The 19,225-nt window shown below is 48.8% G+C and overlaps 1 protein-coding gene across 5 annotated transcripts in view; it reads left to right on the plus strand.

The window, feature by feature from the left end:
- PAX5 (paired box 5) overlaps positions 1 to 19,225 on the plus strand; it is a 134,681-nt gene that overhangs the window by 9,892 nt on the left and 105,564 nt on the right. For all 5 annotated transcript variants that reach the window (XM_068176955.1, XM_068176951.1, XM_068176953.1 and 2 more), the window contains exons 3-5: positions 2,279 to 2,476; positions 7,168 to 7,232; positions 9,200 to 9,328. In XM_068176955.1, the coding sequence (XP_068033056.1) occupies positions 2,279 to 2,476; positions 7,168 to 7,232; positions 9,200 to 9,328 (392 nt within the window). The remainder of the gene's footprint in view (positions 1 to 2,278; positions 2,477 to 7,167; positions 7,233 to 9,199; positions 9,329 to 19,225) is intronic.

Raw genomic sequence — 19,225 nt, forward strand, 5'->3', positions numbered from 1 at the left:
CTGTGACAGTGCAGGGTGAGAACTGTCCCCATGGTGATGCAGGGAGTGGATCTGGGCCCCATCCTGCACCTCCCCGGCATGGTGAGCCTTCCTTGGGCTGGCCTTGAGGCCATGAGAGCAGGCAGGTGGGCAGAGCTTAAAGACTTTGAGACTCAAGTTCTTGCTGCTCTGCAGGCACCAGAGCTTTGTCCCCTGGTGAGCTCATCACAGTGCAGCACGGTGGTGGCAAGGGCCCTCTCTGGCTGTCCAGCCACGGGATCAGCCATGGGAAAGCCGTGGCTGGTGTGTACAGGCACAGCATCCTGCACTGTTGGGAGGGCTCTTCTTGGCCAGGCTGTCCTGGACTGCAGGGCACTGACCATGGGCACTGCTGCAAGAAAGTGCTAAGAAACATTTGTGAAATCCACAATTGTGCTAGATCAAAGAAAATTGTGACTTGTTGTCTGGTGGCATTTGTAGTGTTGCCTGGATGCATTCTACATCCTCCTCAAAGAAGTGGTGCCAGCAACCTCAACCTTAAGGTTTTGAGGGTAGAGATGCAAGATTTTAGAAGGTTTATGGGCCGTGTTTGCAGTTGTTTTGTCATGCCCTCATGGAAGTGCAAGGGGAACTAAATTCTTGCCTTCTGCCTTAAAGCTCACAGCATTTACGGACAGCAGGAGGGTTAATCCACCTCTAACACTCAACACTTGCCATTATGGATATTGCATAAATGGCTAGTGGAGACTGGTAGGCCTGAGGCAACATTTGCACACAAAGTATCTGAGAACACATATGAACAATTTGGCGTCAGTCTCTTTAAAGGAACTTTATGACCTGCATGCAGAGCTCTCCCAGAAACACTGAGAACAGGTAGCCAGGCAAAAATCTGATGAACATGATTGCATGTTCCAGGGAGGCAGGGAGGCAGACTTTGGCTGTGCAGACTGTTTGTGGTCTGCTCAGGCTCAAAAGATGGGAGATTTTTTTTTTTCTTTTTGTATAATGGTTACGTCAGATATTTGCAGAGAAAATACTTTAATAAGCAGCCTTATCTTCCTGCTTGGGAGTTTTTTCTGAGCTAGGAATTGGGGCACAGAGCAGTGAGAGGTTGTGATTGAGCTGCTGCAAGCACAGCTGGGTGGGCACCTGGTTGAGAGGTGATGGAGTCAGGGTCTGCTCCGTGTGAAAAGGGGGGGGGGGCAGGATTAGGGCAGCCAGAGTGGTAACTTATTAGCTGGGGTTTGTTTTTCATTTGGTCATGTGAAAATTCACATGATACAAAGAAGTTCAGGGCTGTGAGAGAGCCTCCTGTGTGGAACGCCCTGACTGCAGCAGGGCGGAATAGAGTCTCATTCTCAGTCTCCGTTCTGGCCCTCAGCATGTGAGATGCAACTTCTGCTCTTAGCAGCATGTTCAGGACTATACTAAAGGAGGAGACTTGCAGGGCCCGGGGATCTCAGCTGCCATGTGTTATGGGAAAGCTACCAAAAGCAGTTGATCTTGTGTGATGTACATGTGAAAAATCAGTCAGATTTATATTGGTTTAGGGATCTCATTCTCCACCTTTCCTGGGGGCATGGCATCAGCAGAGCTGCTGCTGGTGGTGAAGATGCTGCACCTGAGGAAGTGCTGGACACAGAAACCAACCCTGCCTCAGCTAGACCCCTCCGGAGCATGAGCAGCTCGCTTTCCCTCAAAATTTGTTATTGAAACTACTGGAAACATAATGATGAAAAGAATACATTTTGAAAATTATGAACTATTAAAACCATAATATGCATATTTAAATCATAAAACAGGAAAAAGATATACTGGTGTATTTATTCCAGAGGTGCAAATAAAATACAATACCCAGCCTTCATTTCACTTTGAATCATAACAAGCTGTAGATATTAATGACAGCATTTTGTAAAAACAGTAATTTGCTATAAAAGAGTCTACTGCAAAAAGTGGTCTTTGGTGTGATTTGTTTCTATTATTGCCAGTACTGCTGATTAATAACACACATTTTCAGTTAATTTTGGATCTCAGCATGCCCTTTAATCTTGCGTTGTTTCTTTTGTCTTGCTATTACAGAAAAATATATATTGTATCCTGAGGCCCAATTCCAATTACTATAAGTTAATCTATTAGGTGATAAAGAACCACACAGGCAGGAAATGTGTATGTGAAAGTGAAGATGTATCTCAGGATTTGCTGGGGTTTGGTTACCTTGAAATGATGTTCTCTATAAATCTCAGAGCATGTTCTCTGTCTGTGTGTGATAACCAAAGCTTTGTTTTGGATGTTGTCCCAGGTATTATGAAACCGGGAGTATTAAGCCTGGAGTGATTGGAGGATCAAAACCAAAGGTCGCCACACCCAAAGTCGTTGAAAAAATTGCAGAGTACAAACGCCAAAATCCCACCATGTTTGCCTGGGAGATCAGGGACAGACTCCTTGCTGAACGAGTGTGTGACAATGACACTGTGCCCAGTGTCAGCTCCATTAACAGGTAAAGCTCGGCATGGTTCTGGGGTGGATGCTCCATGGAAGCACTGTCACCATGGCTTTGTCTTTTAGCAGGACTGGGCGTTCGGGGCTGTTTGTAAGGAAAGAAGCTTCACCTGTTTCCCTAGGGCACTTGGGCCTGGGGAGCAGCTGTGGGCTTACCTCGATGGCTGAAGCACCACGAATGACGAGGGTTTCCTAGGAGTGGGCAGCTTCTTTTCCATCCTTTTCCCTGTTCATGAGTCCATTTTCCATTGATTCCCTTGCTGGGAATGACCCTGTGTGTTTGCTGCCAGCAAAGCCCCTGTTCTGCCCTTTGGGGTGAGGGTTCAGTGGGACAGGCTTTGCCGAGGGGGGAAGCTCAGATGGCCATTGAGTAGGGTGGCAGTCATATGGGTAAGAAAGGGACCCAAGGCATGGGTCTGAGGTACCATTTTGTCACCTGACACCCAGCTGGTGCTGCTGACATTGGCCGAGGCCTGTGTTCAGTGTGAATAACAATGGGGGAATTTGGTTGGTAATGTCTGAGGGCCTCCACTGTCTGCTTTCTGCATTGGAGAACTTAAGTGATCTGGAAGCGCTTTGGAAAAAATGCAGGGGAATCTCATTTGGAGACTGAGTCCCATGTTTGGGTGTTTTGCCATGGCTTTGCAAGTCAGGACTGGACTCATAGAAGGCCTGGTTAGCAGCTGTAACCTACTGCCTTGTCCATTACACCTTCTGTGCCCATGGTTTCCTCCTGAGTCAAATGAGTATAAGGCTGGAAAAACCCAGTGAAATACTGTGTGACTCCTCCAGCCCTGCCAGAGCAACAGTCAGAGATGATGCTTGAACAGCAGAGCTTTTGGGCACCCATGGCCCTGGCAAGCAGGGTTTGTTATTTTTTCACTCTGTTCCGGGCTTCCTCCTCACCACATTGGTGAGATGGTGTTCACTTGTGCAACTGCATGCAAATGCTTTGAATGCAGCTCGCTATAAAATCTCTCATTTGCGTCCAGACGTGAAATAAATTGATGCAATATTCTTTTATTGGCTATCCCAATCTGATTTGCATTCATGGAGTTGCCGCTTGAGTAGCCGGAGTGGCTTCCCCAGTGCTAGCAGAGAGTGCAGTCTCTGCCCTGATGGACTAAATGTTGAGTCATGTGTTGATGGAATTAAAAGAAAAAATGGGTCAGCTCATGTTTTGCTGCTTGGGAGCCTCTGACTTGGAGGCTCCAGAGCATCATGCAATAACTGTATGGACATGGTGTCTTCAGTTTAAAGAGGGTTTGAGGAATATTACAGACACCAGAAAAACCAAAGGAAAACACCAAATACCTAAGGAAAAATATCAAATACCTGCTTCCATTAATATCAACGAGTCACGTGAGAAGCATGGCTGTTACAAGCAGTCTTCTGCTTGTGTAGGAGAACTTCACGTGTCCTCCAAAAAACTACCAAAAAAAGGCAGTCACAGCTCTAGGTAAAAAGGAGATTTAAGTAGCTTCCAGTCATATTTTGAGCCAGTTTCCATGTTTCTCTTACTGCGTCCTTGTATGTTTCCAAACTCATAATGCCCACGCCCCTACTGCCCTTGTATCAGAAAACCAGTTCATGATCTTTCACTCAGGCTTTTGGCTGTAAATCTAATTCTTTCTCATCTGCTTGTGACTCTGGCTAAGATCTTCTCCTTTTCTCAAAGGTTTGCAACGCCTTTCAAGAAATGCATGCAATCTGTTTGAGTCAATCTGTTTAACCAGAGAATTGTTTTTGCCAGCTTAGGAGCTCATAGTGAAAACCCAGACTGGACAATAATGTGACAAAGAACCCGGAATTCACCTCAAAACACTTGGCTTTAAAGCTAGATCCCACAGTTCCAGCGGTCTGTGGGGTTTGTTTTCATACTTAGCACTGAGTGTATACTTTGGGGCTTTGCTAGTGGGAAAGGATGCAGGCCCCTGCCCACAATATTCTTGTTCACCACTGAGGTACAAACGAGGGGCTGCCTGGTCAGCACAAACCTGAGCCTAGATCTCGCTGAGTGGCTCCTGTCCTGCTGCAGTTGCCATTTCTGCACGGGGATGACAGAGGCATGCTCTGGTCCTCCGTCCCTGTGCCCATGGTGCAGGGCGTGCTCGCCGGGGCTGCGTTGTTCTCTCCCACGATGCTGATGCTGCTCCTTGGAGCACTGGGGTTTATGGGGATGGACTTTCACAGCTCCTCCCTGCCACTGAGGGGGCCTTTTAGCAGAAAATTTTGAGCTGCTGCCTCCATGTAAAAGTGAATAATAATTATTATTATTAATTAATAACATTAATTTTAGTAATAGGCCACTCTCCAATAGCAGAAGCAAGTCTGTGTGGTTAAATCATTGTGATTAGCTTTGCTCAAATCAGCTGAGAGCTGTCCAGCTGCTTTCAAGTGCTCCAGTCTCCATTCCTCCAGAGATAAAGATGTTTATGTGTCAGAAGGCCTTGGACACCCTTCCTTCACCATGACAGCCTTGTGCAGTGGGCTTTTTCCACTCTTGATCGTGCAGAGTCCTGTCTCTTTGGCTGTGCTCCCCCACCAAAGCTGTTGTCCCAGCTGTTCCTGCCCCTCACACTGGGCCGGCTGTTGTGGGGTCTCTTGCTGTAACCCATCTTCTGGTTATGCCTGACACCCAGCAGCTTCACTCTGGGGCTGCAGCTGAAAGATGGCTTGTGTACAGACCAGACCTCTGCTAGCCTCCATCAGACTCCTCCAAGGAATGGGAGGGGAAGGCAATGGGAGTGCATCCTTTTCTGTGATGAGGAGGGTGTCACCAGTGGTGGTACCTGTGCCTGCTTATGGGGGGCTTACCAGTAAGGATCTGCTGTGAATTCCTGCAAGTTCATCCCCAAGCCTCCTCCTCCTCTCCTCTCCTCTCCTCCTCTCCTCTCCTCTCCTCTCCTCTCCTCTCCTCTCCTCTCCTCTCCTCTCCTCTCCTCTCCTCTCCTCTCCTCTCCTCTCCTCTCCTCTCCTCTCCTCTCCTCTCCTCTCCTCCTCTCCTCTCCTCTCCTCTCCTCTCCTCTCCTCTCCTCTCCTCTCCTCTCCTCTCCTCTCCTCTCCTCTCCTCTCCTCTCCTCTCCTCTCCTCTCCTCTCCTCTCCTCTCCTCTCCTCTCCTCTCCTCTCCTCTCCCTCTCCTCTCCTCTCCTCTCCTCTCCTCTCCTCTCCTCTCCTCTCCTCTCCTCTCTCTCCTCTCCTCTCCTCTCCTCTCCTCCTCTCCTCTCCTCTCCTCTCCTCTCCTCTCCTCTCCTCTCCTCTCCTCTCCTCTCCTCTCCTCTCCTCTCCTCTCCTCTCCTCTCCTCTCCTCTCCTCTCCTCTCCTCTCCTCTCCTCTCCTCTCCTCTCCTCTCCTCTCCTCTCCTCTCCTCTCCTCTCCTCTCCTCTCCTCTCCTCTCCTCTCCTCTCCTCTCCTCTCCTCTCCTCTCCTCTCCTCTCCTCTCCTCTCCTCTCCTCTCCTCTCCTCTCCTCTCCTCTCCTCTCCTCCTCTCCTCTCCTCTCCCCTCCCCTCCCCTCCCCTCCCCTCCCCTCCCCTCCCCTCCCCTCCCCTCCCCTCCCCTCCCCTCCCCTCCCCTCCCCTCCCTCCCCACCCTCCCCTCCCCTCCCCTCCCCACTCATGGCAGGCAGCAAGGGGAGGGGAGTTTTTCAGGCACAGGGAGGGAAATTCTCACTCTGGCATTGCTGCTGTACCCGTGCCTGGGCTGGGGAGTGTGTGGTGAACCAAGGGCATGATTCCTTCCAGCCTGTTCCAATTCTGCCACAGCCTGAGGCAGAGCTGTGTGATCTCCAGAGGTATTTCTGATGCTGTCTTTCATTTCTTCTAGCACATGGGCAGGTAAATAACGTGTGTAGAATCTCCCCAGAATCTCCCTTCATAGCAGCTACCCTCTGTCCTGCACCACCACACGTGCCTCCTGCTTTATCTGCATCTCTGGATTTTTTCTCATTGACGTCACTATCAATCAGAGGCAGCGACTGCATGTACCCAGTGATGATAAATGTAGTCATTCAGCTTTTAAGATTAGCATTTATTCCAACACTGAAAAAAAAAATAGTAATTTGGCTAAGCTGATCCTTTCCCAAGATGTTCAAGTGCCTCTAGCCACGTGAGTGCCATAGCCGGTATGCTCTAGGAACAGCCTTGAAAATGTGTCCCAGCACCCAAGAGTGCAGACCACAGCCTGCTAGGGCCTTTGGGCTCAGAAGGTTCCAGCTACCTGGGGAGGGGTTACTGGCATGCTGGCTGATCAGATAGCTATGGATATCTGTTTCCTGGGCAGTGAGGACTGGATCCTCAAAGCTACCAAAGGAGCAAACTCTGAAGGATCCTGAGAACCATCTGGATGAAATCCTGTTCAGTGCACTCCGGGATAACCTTGCTTGAGCAGGGAGGTTGGACCAGATGATCCACTGTCAACTGTTGTCTCTTCCAACCCAAACCACTCTGTGACTCTGTGACTCTCTGGAATGCCACCCTGATGACTCTAACAGCAGGGGCTGCGGGCACAAATGTGGTCCTGGGTTCTCCTGCCAAACTTTGGTCTTTCAGTGAATGATGAGGGGAACATATGCAGAAAGGAATTTTTCGTATTGATGTAGGTGTCCTGCACTGGAAAAATAGTGTCTAGTGCCTCCTGCCATTGCATGCCTAATGCCAGCTAAGTGGTCATGTTTTTCCATTACTCACAGGATCATACGAACCAAGGTGCAGCAGCCACCCAACCAGCAGGTCCCGGCTTCCAGTCACAGCATAGGTAAGGAAAACTTTTTTAAAAATACATTAAAAAAATAATAATGGATTACAAATATTCTGAAGAACTTTTAATCATTCTTATGGACAGATAATTCTGCATAAAACACTTCAGCACACGTGCTAATGTGCCTTCTTTGTCATTCTCCAAGGGCTGAACATAGTAAATGAATTTTATAAATACTGCTAAAAGGTTTTGAATTTTACTGATTATTATGATAAATAGCTTTCACCATGAGACAGAAAATTGAAATCTAAACCAAAAAACCCCCACTAATAGGGGTCTATAGAATGTCAGATAATTAAAGTAATAAATCAAGAAAGGGATACTTATTCATAACATTTTCTGCATCATTAGTCAGTAAGTAGTCTTGAATGTGTTTTTTCCATCTATCAACCATCCCTTCTATAGTTCTTTGTGCACTTGCAGTCTTGAGTGAAGAGGTAGCAAAACTTTCTGAAACTTTTAATTCAGCCGCAGAACAGTGATGCTGGAACCTGAGGGAGGTGATGCTGTTGGAGGGTGACCCGGAGGAGACCCCCAGGCTGCTGAGACACCCTCAGCCCTTCTCCTGGCTGACAGTGTCTCTCTGAGGAGGGTGGGTGCTTCTGTGCTGCGATGCAGCAGGGATGGAGGCGCTCAGTCTGGGTCAGGGCTGCTCTCTTCTTGTCCCTGTTCCATCAAACCCGTCAGGGCACTGGTCAGCCTGTGCTTCATAGGAAGTGGTGGGGGGTCTTAGTTTCTCTCTGCTTTTATGTTGTCACCTGTGATATGGTGAAATGCTTGCTTCTCTCTTGGCAAGGGTGTGCTGGCACTGGGAGAAAGGGAGTGGAGGTGCAGAGCAGCCTGCATTTTCTTAGCTTGTCAGAGGAGTCATACTGTTGATCCTGCACCCTTAGCCCTTCTCTCCAGAAAATGCCAAAACAATTTTGGGGAAGAAAAGCTTCCTTTATCTCACTGTGTGACTTAAGTGCTATCTTTTCTTGAAAAAGTCAAGAACAGAAAAGAAACATCTTGTTTCTCAGGGCTTGGAGTTGATAGAGGGAGCATGTATTCCTGACATGGGTTTGGTCTGTGTGAGTTGTGTCTGGGGGTCTTTGCTGTGGTCCCACATGTGTATCCCCCATCCTGTCCCTGGGATCTGTGTGGATATAGGGACATGGCTCAGCCTGCAAGCTGATGGAGGTGATGGTGGTGCTCCCTCCTCTGCCTGCTTCCGCGAGGCCTTGGATACCCAGAGCATCACAAGGGCAGTGTTTGCTGTGCAATCTGGCACATCCAGACTGCCCTTGAGTTACTGCCCTTGCTGGACACAAACAGTACCCTTTTCTCTTCCAAAGCAAAATGGATTTGGGTCATTTTTCTGGGAACCTCAGGGTCTTTCCGCCATCCATCCCCAGGCAACCCCAGCTGTGCAAGGTCTCCACTGGCCAGAGGCTGGTGTCGTGGTCTAACAGGATGCAGCCAGCACAGTACAGAAAGTGCAGGTTGCTCTGCTCCCAGGAGGTTCCTGTCCCGGAACCTGTTCCACCGTCTTGTGGCAGCTCCTCTCTCTGCAGGACTGTGTTTCCAGCAAGCTCTGTTCACCTTGCTGGTGACAGGGGCTGCTGTGTCACAGGAGGGCCTCTGCTGTCCCAAGCAATGAGCTTTTCCACTGAGCGTTGTGTGAGAAGGGGTGTGTGACTGCTAAGGAAAAGCATCCCCTGTCCCTCAGCACACAGACCCAATCCCTTGTGATGGGGGCAAGGGCTGACCATGCCTCTCCTCCCACCCCTGCACTGGGCTGCTGTGGCATGCTGCTGGATTGGACTGGGCATGGCTGGGGTGGGTAAAGGCTCTTCCTGAGCTGGAGGGGCCATGATGGCCAGCTGAGTCCCAGCCCACCTCCTTCATGCTATGGGGGCCAGTGGCTTTTGGGTAAGCTGGTGCCCGTGCTGTCCTGTGACTGTCTGCCTGTCCTTGCCTTGCAGCCTCCACAGGATCAGTCACCCAGGTGTCCTCTGTCACCACTGACTCTGCTGGCTCGTCCTACTCCATTAGTGGGATCCTGGGAATTGCCTCCCCCAGCACCGAGAGCAACAAGCGCAAGCGGGACGAAGGTAGCAGGAGCTGTTTTCTGGGAGGAGAGTGCTGGGCTGCATGGTCAGAGGGGTGGGGCAGGGCTGGGGTGGGTGCTGTGTGCTTGTGACGTGATGGAGCTGTGGACATCCCCTGCAGTGCACTTTGGGTCTGCTTCAGCAGGACTTTGCCAAGGTCACAGACAAGGCAGGGACCATCCCAGTGACTCAGTGGCCAGGAGCAGGGGCTTGTCCAGGCATTTTGGAAAGCTGTGGCAGTGTGTCAGTTTTGAGCCAGGCTTTCCTCCACACTGTGGAACTTTTTCCTCCTGCCAGTGAAGAGCGGAAGAGACACAGTTGTGTTGACTCTGTGGCCACCTGAAATAGGAAATATCTGCAAAGTGAAAGAAAATTAACTGCATAGACATCAGCTGTGCTGCTTCTCTCAGGACTTGCTTCACCAGGGACATTTGTCTGTCTTGAAGGGTGGAAATAAGCACAGTCCAGTTGGGGTTGGATATTGTTGATACACTCCTCAGATTAACAGGGTGTATGGTTCTGTTTTGTTCTGCATCCTACTGAAAACAATGTTTTGGAGAGAAAAGCACCGGAGATGGAGTGGAAGGTACAAGAGGAGAAATTCTCTGCTGGTGTCTTTTTAAAGTATCTTTAGGTTAAAGCATTACTTTCATTTTGTAAAAGTCTGCATAGAGAAGCTGAGGCCATGGCTGTGGACACAATTTGTACAGCAGAGGGGACACCAGAACGGGGCTTTTTCAGCTGAGGGTGCAGAAGGCGTGTGCCTCCTGCCCCTTGCTGAGGAGCACCCATGTTCCTCAGCTCCTGCTGCTGGTACAGGCCCAGAAGTGCCCTGCAGACAGTGCAGGTCCAGATCCCTGCACTGCCCCTGCTGTCCCTTGCTGCCCAAACCCTCCTGGATGGAGGGGGTGGTGGAGGGTAGGCTGAAGCTGTAGTGGCACCCCCCAACCTGCCCCCCATCCCCTGGGGGAAACACAGCTGAAATCAGCAGCCTGGTGCCCGAGCTATAGGGTCACGTGCCTGTGCATCCTTTAGTGGAAACACATGATCAGGTTGCAGAGTAGACCCAGATTTACTGAACTGGGAGAAAAACTGCAAGAGGCTGGGGGGCCAATTTCAGCCACATGGGAACTAATTTGACGGTGGAAGTATAAAGCTCCTTGTGCTCAGGTTCTTGCTAAATATATCATTGTTATTTAACTCTGTCTTTATACACCAGATTTTTTTTTCCAAATCCAGATTATAAATGCATAGTTAAATATATACATTAAAGCAGGTAGGGTAGAAGTTTTATATTTTATCAGCCAGGTCAGGAGACAGGTTGTCTGTATTGATACCATGGCTCCTGTATGTCTCCTGTGCCACAAAGCCATTTCTTGGGTGCCTGTCAGAAGACACTGCTTTACCTGCAGAGAAAAGGATTAAGTGTTTCTTTGAAAAGCAAAAGCAGTTCCAGAAGTAGAGCTGAGAACCTTCTCAACTTTTTTCAGTTCACGTTCAGAAACGAGCATGTGATTGCTAAAGCAATCCCCATCAGTTTGGCAGGGTGAGTCATGGGGTTTGAGCTCCTAGGCTGGACAATAATGCTGTCCTCAGCAGGCTGTTTAAACTGTTTTTGTAATAGGCTCAGGGCTGCAGGTTTGGAGAGGCATAGTCAGGTACTCCAACATCTTTCCTAGGGGAACCCTAGGAGCTCGTAACTCCCTCCCTATCCTGCTTACCACAAGGTCCTTCTGGATGGGTGTGGGTGGGTGCATTGTGCTTGTGGAGGTGTCCCAAGGCTCTGATATAAAGATCATATATCCTCCACGTTTCTCTGATATAAAGAGAAGCATGTCACCTAATTTTGGCCTGTATCACAATGTGGGTGCCCAAGCAGCAGAGCAAATTTAACCATTTACCAAAGTTAACCATTTACCAAATTTAACTGGGAAATGTAACCATTTCCCGACTTTAGGGAGGCTCTCTCTGCAGAGACCCCTTCGCATTATGTCCTTTGACTGTTGGAAGATGAGTGCCTGCTGCTCTGCCTCCCTGCACACATTTCCTGGAGCCACTGGCTGTGCAGTGCTGTACAGATGTCCTGGCTGCCCTCAGCCTGGGGGTGAGGTGGGATGGACTTGCCCTTCCAGCTGCACTGAGCACTTGATATATTTCAGTAATCAGTTTTGTTCTCCTCACTCTTGACATTTTATTAGCAGATGTTACCAGTATTTAACCCAGTGGGGAGCTTGCTGGGTAGCAACAGGGGCAAACCAAATCAGACAGTCTTTATTGGTTTATATAGCTGAAGGTGTCATTTTTCCCCCTGTTTTAATATGGACTTGGAGCAGATGTGCCTTCGTGGGGGATCAGTTGCTTTCACTTTTGGTTAAAGGACGTGCTACTGGAGACTGGCATGAGGAGCAGGCTGTCCCGTAATGAGGCAGCTGCTGCAGCCTCCAGCAGTGGAGGATGCCAGGCAGCCACCTTGCTGCTCTGCCTTCAAATTGCCTCCTCAGGTGCAGTGATGGCAAATTTGCCCAGCCCTATGTCTCAGGGAAGGGTTGTGGAGGTGCAGATGGGCGACAGGGATGCACGGAGTGACCCTGATGGGGTGCCTGCTCTCAATGGGGTCTGTTTTAGGGCAGCAAGACCCCAAGTCAGAACAAGCTGAATGCCTCATCCACTGCTGAAAGCCAAGGTATGTGCAGGGGCTGGTTTCACTGCACCTGCAACAGGTGGTCGGGTGAGTAGTGGTGATTTCATGATGGACACTTGGCGTAATTTGGGAAGTGCCAAGCATATCCTGTCTGAAAGTCAATGCTTTCTGAAGTGAGGTTAAACAGTCCTTTTTGAGCACTGAGAAGAAAGCAAAAGACACTTTTGTCCACAGGTGGGTGCATAGGAGACTGAGGTCAGGACATGTTCTGGGGACAAAGGAGGTTGCTGGGCCATAAGTGCTCTGGAGGATTCACTGAGAATGATGGGGGAAGAAGGGCCAGTGCACAGCCAGGCAGAGCCCAACCCTCCTTCTCCCCTCACTCCTCTCTTTGCTAGCCCTGGTCTCCGTCCTGCAGAGCTGTGCAGGTGTGGAAGAGATGTCAGAAGGGCTTATGCCCAAGCATAAGCACAACAACTGCTGTGCTGGTGCCATGCCAGCTGAGAGGGATCCTGGAGCAAGAATGCAGGCCTGAGGCATGGGATGTGCTTTTCACCTGGGATCTCCTTGTGTGCTGGGACTGTCTCAAGGGGAGAGTGACATCCCTCCACCAAAGAACTCTGGCATCCCAAAGAGCCTGTGCTCTGTGGGAATCATGTTGTGCCTGCTGCTCCTTTCCAAGAGTGTTTGCAGAGCAAGGGGAGTGCATGAGGACGATGCTGGCACCTACATGCTGGGTGTAGCTCTGCTGCACTTGTGTGCACACTCTGCTTGCTGGTGTTAGAGGGCTCGAGCTGCTCACTCTGGGCATGCCTATGTGCAAATTCTGCCTTCGGTGTAGGTAGCTGCTCTTTGTGCTGTGCTGCAGCTGTGGGTACTGTCAGGGCTGGCCTGGGGCTGGAGGGAGAATCTTTTTTCCTGTTCTCTTGCAGAGAGATGAGACTGGCTGCTGGTGGGCTTATGAACAGAGTTGGAGGACTTAGGAGAATCTCTATTCTTCTGTCTTCTCCTTGCTTTATGCAAAGCACTATTTCCCCACAGGGGAATAATGCCTTTTTGGAGCAATTGCTTCAGGTTGTGTTGGGGTGTGAGTTCCTGACCTTCCAGAACTATGCTTGTGCCTTCGCTTCTGACACAGAAATGTGCAGAAATCTTCAATACCAACAGGTAATAGGGGCAGCAAGTGAACATTAACAGCAGCTAAGTCAGTCTGATATCTGTTTGTATACAGTAGTTTCTCTGGAAGTCCAGGACTCTGTCGTGTCCCTAACATTACCTGCATGCTATTAAAATAGCGACGGCCAAGGGGCGCAAGTGTCATGAGGCCCATCCTGCTATGGCTAAAATCATAGAATATCCTGAGCTGAAAGGGACCCACAAGGATCACCAAAGTCCAACTCGTGGAAAAAAAGAAACACAAACCCAAAAACCCACTCTAGGGTCATCACTGCCCTGGCACAATGTTGGAGTGTGCCAGCTGGCACCTTTCAGCCGGTGTTCGCTGATGCAGGGGTTGGCACAGAGGGGTGTCCTGTCGCTGCTCAGCTCAGGTGCAGCTGTGGTGGCAAGGAGGGGCTGTTTCCTCACAAGGACGTGGGCTGTGTACAACAGCTGGTCTGTGTGCTTCCCTTTTACAGATGCAGCTGATTCGAGCAGAAGGCGCTGTGCAGCCATAAGCGCCTGACCGCAAACTCTCTGTGGCCGGGTCTGCCCAAACTCAGCAGGACACCCTCAGCAAAGTGCCACACAGGGCACAGGTGTCTGCTCCTTGCTGCAGGAGAGGTCAGGCAGATTTAGATATGTGCATCAAAGAGCTGCAGAGAATCTAAAATTCAATCTTAGCAGAGATTTCCCAGCAGTTAAGGAGTCTGGGGAATTGAAAGCAGTGTGGCAGGAAACTTCCACTCGTACCAGTTGTTTTGTTTTGTTATCATTCTCACCAGCTATAATTCAACATTGCTGTCAGCATCTGGTGTGGTGATGTAAGTACTGGTGCTTTCTTTCCTTGACTAAACTCTTTGAGAAATGCCTTTAATCACAGACAAGGTGTGTTCCCATGTGTTTGGGTCACAGCCTTCTGTCTGAGAGAGTAAGGCTCCAGGAGGGGCCAGGACACTTATAGAAATGGGAAGGAAAGGAGGAGGATTGCATACAATGCTGGGTGCAATCCAATGTCTTATAGGACCATCCCATTTTACAGTCACTATGTTTTTATGAAGGGATGCCCTGGGTTAGGCATATCTGGGTATCCAAGCAGGTGCTGAGCAGTGCATGGAAGCTGGCAGGGCTATTTCCAGTGACACCAGCACCATGGCCACTGTGGAGATCATCTGGAGAACTGTTTGGCAGTGACAAAGGTAGACAAGAGCTTGCCAAGTGAGTGACATATCAGTGATAGAGAGACAGAGAAAAGTAAAGCATACCACTCAGCATGAGTGAGTGGTTTTGTATTTTGTGTCTTTCCTCCATAACAGAGCCCATGAGCTATGTTTTCCCAGAGGGACAGAAATAAGAAACTACACTCACATCTAGGCAGAGGTTTGAAGGACTGTGAGCACAAATGTCTGGGAGACTGCATGAGAGGGTCAGTGGCCTCCAAAGAGAGCCTAACATGAAGTAAGTGCTGCCAGGTTCTTCTGTCATCTCCTCTTGTGGTCAAGGGACAATGTGCCAAAGTACCAATTCTAGGAGGTTCCCAGAAAGGCTTGTAAAGTATTTTTTCTGCTTTTGCCTGAAGTCTACTTCTTTAAAAGTTGAACACCAGACCACAGCTGGTGCTAAGCTTTTCCCAGAACAGTCAGGTGTGACGTCCACATCTCTGTGCCTGTCTGAAGTTGTGCATTAATTGCAGTGTGTACATGTGGCAGATGGATAGTGTCCAGAGGCATTCTGCTGCTCTGCCTCCTTTTGGTGGAGAAAAACATATGTCTGTTCTGCCCTCTTGGTCCCAGTGTCCTGCCTGTGACAGCAGAGAGCTCCCACCTCATCACTCAGCTCTGTGCCATGGCTAAGCCCTGGCTGGTGAGAGCTGCTGTGCCAGCCTGTAGCTCCCTGGAGGGCCCAGGGCTATCAGGAGAGGCCTGCCAGCTGTGAAGTTAGCCAGGAGTGTGTAAACGTCCCTTTCTAGCTATGGCTTTCCAAATTTCCATAAAGGCGAAGTAGATCTTACTGTAGGTACCCTGGTAATAGGAATACTACTCCTTCAAATACCAGATTCTTTGGTCTCTGAGGGGACCAGGGGGATGTGGGACTCCTCTGTCCACTCAGACACCCCTGTCCCTGGCAGTCAGTGCTGCCTCTGTGTGTGATCCCAGTGTCCTGCCCATCCCAGGACACCTCTAGGGAGCATCTGCTCTGGTGTAAAAGCCCTGTCCCCTCCTGAGAAGGGATGGGTTCTCTACCCACCCAAGATTTATTCTTTGTGGTTTCCTGAGTTCGTTTAGGCACTTTTGACTTGGGGTGCTGGGGCATCCCCATCAGGGGGACTTGCTGAATGAGGGGTCATGGTGCTGGCCTAGGAGTATGGATGGTGGCAGAGCCCACAGAGGTGTTTGTACTGCCTGCCCACACTCTCAGCATCAACAGGAGAAACACACATGTCGCAGGCAGCAGGTGACGGAGTTCAGTGCATAAATTAACCTCTGATGAAGTCTGGTGTTGACAAAAGTCCCTATTACTCAGCTCACTTCAGATAGTGACCAGAGCCTGATGGTGTTGGGGATTGATGGTATCCTCTCCAGCCTTTCTTGGGGTCTTCTGCACCATGCAAGTGGTGCCAACGACCAAACCTTTTGGAAATCTTAACTGCAAGGGAAACAGTTAAAAGCTGAAAAACACTGAGAGGAAAAATGCAGGAGATTATGGAGAGAAAAAAATCACCTGCCAATAGAAACTTCAGGTTTATTATGTCAAAAGACTTAAGTGTCTGTCTGGGCAGTGGTGAGTAGGAAGGGACCCATGGAGAGACTTGCCCAGGTGAGTAGGAAGGGGGCTGACCATGCCTCCTGGCTCTATGGCACACTGGGGAGATGCCTGTGTGGAGCACCAGGGATGCAAAGATCCCACTGCCGAGTCAGCAATAGCTAAAAAGAGGCAGTGGGAAAATACATAAAACCCAAAAAACTCACTCTGTACTGCAATCAGGTTAAACAAGTGGGGACATCCAAGCCCACACAGAGGTGAGAGAGAAAGAAACACCCTCCAGAGTCCTCAGGAAGTGCTGGAGTTCACTTTAGTGACTTCTGGCCCCACTTCAGCAGTGCTTACTCACTAGGGTTGTCTTTACCAAGGAATAAATCCAGTGACTACAATGAGATGAAGCTTTTGAAGGGCATGAGGTTTTTCAGGGTTGCCAAGTACTGATCTGTATTTCTCCTGCTGATGTAGACTGTCCTTTGTGTTCAGGGTTCCATTCCAGGGGTTGCACAACAGCTTAGACTATTTGTCCCATTATTTCTTTATCTCTTCAGAAGAAATGGTTTTCCCTCACCACACAGGCACTGGTATTATCATATTATCATTTAAAATAGGGTTTGATGTGGGCTTTGCTATTACATTGTAATGATGGCTTCATCTCTGCTATATCCAAAGCGATCTACTTTTGGGGCAAGTTTGTTAGTTATGTTTAGTTGGTTTTTTTTTTTTTTTTTTTTTTTACACATTTCATTGGAAGCTAATTTTTGGGTTCTTGGACATAATTTCTGACAACACTTGTAGTTTTCTTTCAGTTTTTACATTTGCCTTTTGTGTACCTGACATGGTCCATCCTGAATGGGCTGACATGGCAGCAGGCTCTGGCCATGCTGGTGATTTACACCAGCAGTGGAGGTGTCACACGTGGATGGAGGAGCTTGTGGATGTCTGAAGGAGAAGTTTAATTTAAAAATTAAACCTTTGAGTGTTCCAAGAACCACCCTCCATCTATGGGTTCATTGTTGCTGATGCAGCCATCCCAGACTTTAATAGGAGCAGTTTAGCTGGCATAGGATTTCTCCTTGAAATTTCATTCCTCATTAAATTCTAGGGAAAAAGAATAAAAATAGGTCAGCTCAGATCTCCATTATAGCAGCATTAAAATAATGTAGTCTCAGTTTCTGAGAAAGTTCTGCATGTCTAAATTCACAGAAATGAAACAAAAAAAGCTATTTCAGCCTCCAAATGGAGCTGTTCTGATGTTTGAGAGCAAAGTGTTTGCCTGAGCTGTGCTCAAGCAGGACAAAATTCTGGGGAGGGAAAGACCAAGCTCTTGCAAGCCAGGTGAAAGAGCCTGTGGGCTGAGATCCTCCTTGTGCCAGCTTCAGTTCTGTCAGGCAGGGGAGCATTCCCTGTTCTTCACTGTCAGTGTGAGTCCCAGCTTCCTTGTGTTCCTGGGCTGCTGGCAGGCTGGGCACTGGGTTTGCCTGCATCCCTGTTCTCTGGGGTTCTGCTGCCAGCTCATGACCTCTGTGGGGTTCCTGTGCACATGGCCACAGCCGGGTGGATGGCAGTGGCTGGTGGGCATCTGTTTCCAGGTGAGGATGTCCCCATGCCTCTTGTCTGAGGGTTTGAGGGATGGGCTGGTTCTGCCCTGGCCATCAGTGATGCTCACCTGTCCGCAGCTCAGCACAGGAAAACTCCCTGCCAGCGCAGCTGCCCTTTCTGAGCAGGCAGGTTACCAGCTGTCTTGTGTGCACATCAAACATGTTTGTCACTTTTCTCCTAATGTGGTCCCCGGGGCCCCTGTTTTCTAGAGAGCTCTCCTCTGGCTCTGAGGTGAAGCCCTGCCAGTTTGTGACCGGCGTCAGTGGAGCAGGGATTTTCTCAGAGCTGTGTTAATGAAAAACCCAGACTTCCACCACTCCTTACAGCCCTGCTGTAGCTCCAGCTGTTCTCATCAGGAGCTGTCAACTGCTAGATGCTTTTCAAGGAACAATCTCTTCATATAAATTTAGCTGAAATTCAGTTTAGGGGTAGGTGACTTGTCAGATCATCCTGATGGTGCCAGTACTGGGGGTGGCCAAGATTCTTTTGTAGGAATGCATTTTTGAAAGAAGAAGCAGTTTTGTGGAAAAGCAGGAATTGTCAGTTTTGCTGGATGTTTGTTATAAAAGCTAATATAAAATAAGTAGAAAAGTCATGAGCAAGATGACTAATTCTGATTTATCAAGAAATCAGTAGAATCCAGAGAGGAGGAAATGCTGAGATGCCCTCACAATGCATGTATGTACCTATGTGCCTGTACAGAGCATGTATCTATGTGTCTCTAATGCATCTCTCACATATATGTATAAACAGAGAGGTGATAAAAGTTTTGCCTTACAATGGGTAAATTATATTACTCAAAACCTTTCACAATTTACACTCGATTTTTAAAATTATGACAGGGATTTTTGAGACATCTGAAGAACAAAATCAAGAAAAGATTGTTTGGCTTTTTGGTGGTTCGTTTCCTTCACATGCTGCTCTTGAACAAGGTGCTTCTGTGAGAGCAGGGTCACACACGTCATATCATGATGTGTGATGCTGAATTTTCCCCTTTTTCCCTGTTTGTACATCAGTGTCTCTTGGGTCAGCATACATCTGTACTGTTAAGGCAAATGCTTGAATTTCAAACATGTTTGGGATGAGGGGAGCTTAGAGGAACTACAGTGTCTCAGCCTCGTTTACCCTAGAAGAGAGATTTGGCCAGTCACGGGTGGTGGTTGGAAAGAGCAGGGGCTGTATTACTACACAGAAGGTCGGACACCAAAGCATAAGGTAAATGATTTGGAAACTCTGCCATATCAAGAGCTCTCCAAGCATCATGTGTCAGGCTTTCTCTGTGTCAGAAGCAGTAATGGGTTTTCCATTGCTTGTTCCATCTCTAAGGTGGGGTGGCCACCAGGGCGAGGGTGTGGCTAGGCCAGGGTCTCTCTACACCCCCTAAGTGTGCTCCTGCCCCTAGGGAAGAAGTAAACAGTTCTGCAGGTAATGTCGGGTCAGCTGCCTTCTCTATGGCTGCACAAAGTGCAGCCCTGGTAACAGGACTATCATGTAGGGACTGAAATTTGTTGCTGTCGCAGTTGGTTCAAACAATTCAAGCTTACTGGGATTTTAAAATCAGAATTATTTTCTTGACTGAAATGAGAGCCTCGTGAAATCCTGAATGATAGTGGAAAACCACTTTCTGTTGGTGCTTTGGGAAACTCTGGAGTTAATATTGTAAGCTGTAATTGCTGTTGTTGCCAATTGCGAAGATCCCTGTGAGCACAGAGCAAAATCAGTGAGATGCAGAAAATGGA

The sequence above is a fragment of the Anomalospiza imberbis genome, chromosome Z (assembly GCF_031753505.1).
Source record: "Anomalospiza imberbis isolate Cuckoo-Finch-1a 21T00152 chromosome Z, ASM3175350v1, whole genome shotgun sequence".
Classification (NCBI taxonomy): Eukaryota; Metazoa; Chordata; class Aves; order Passeriformes; family Viduidae; genus Anomalospiza; species Anomalospiza imberbis.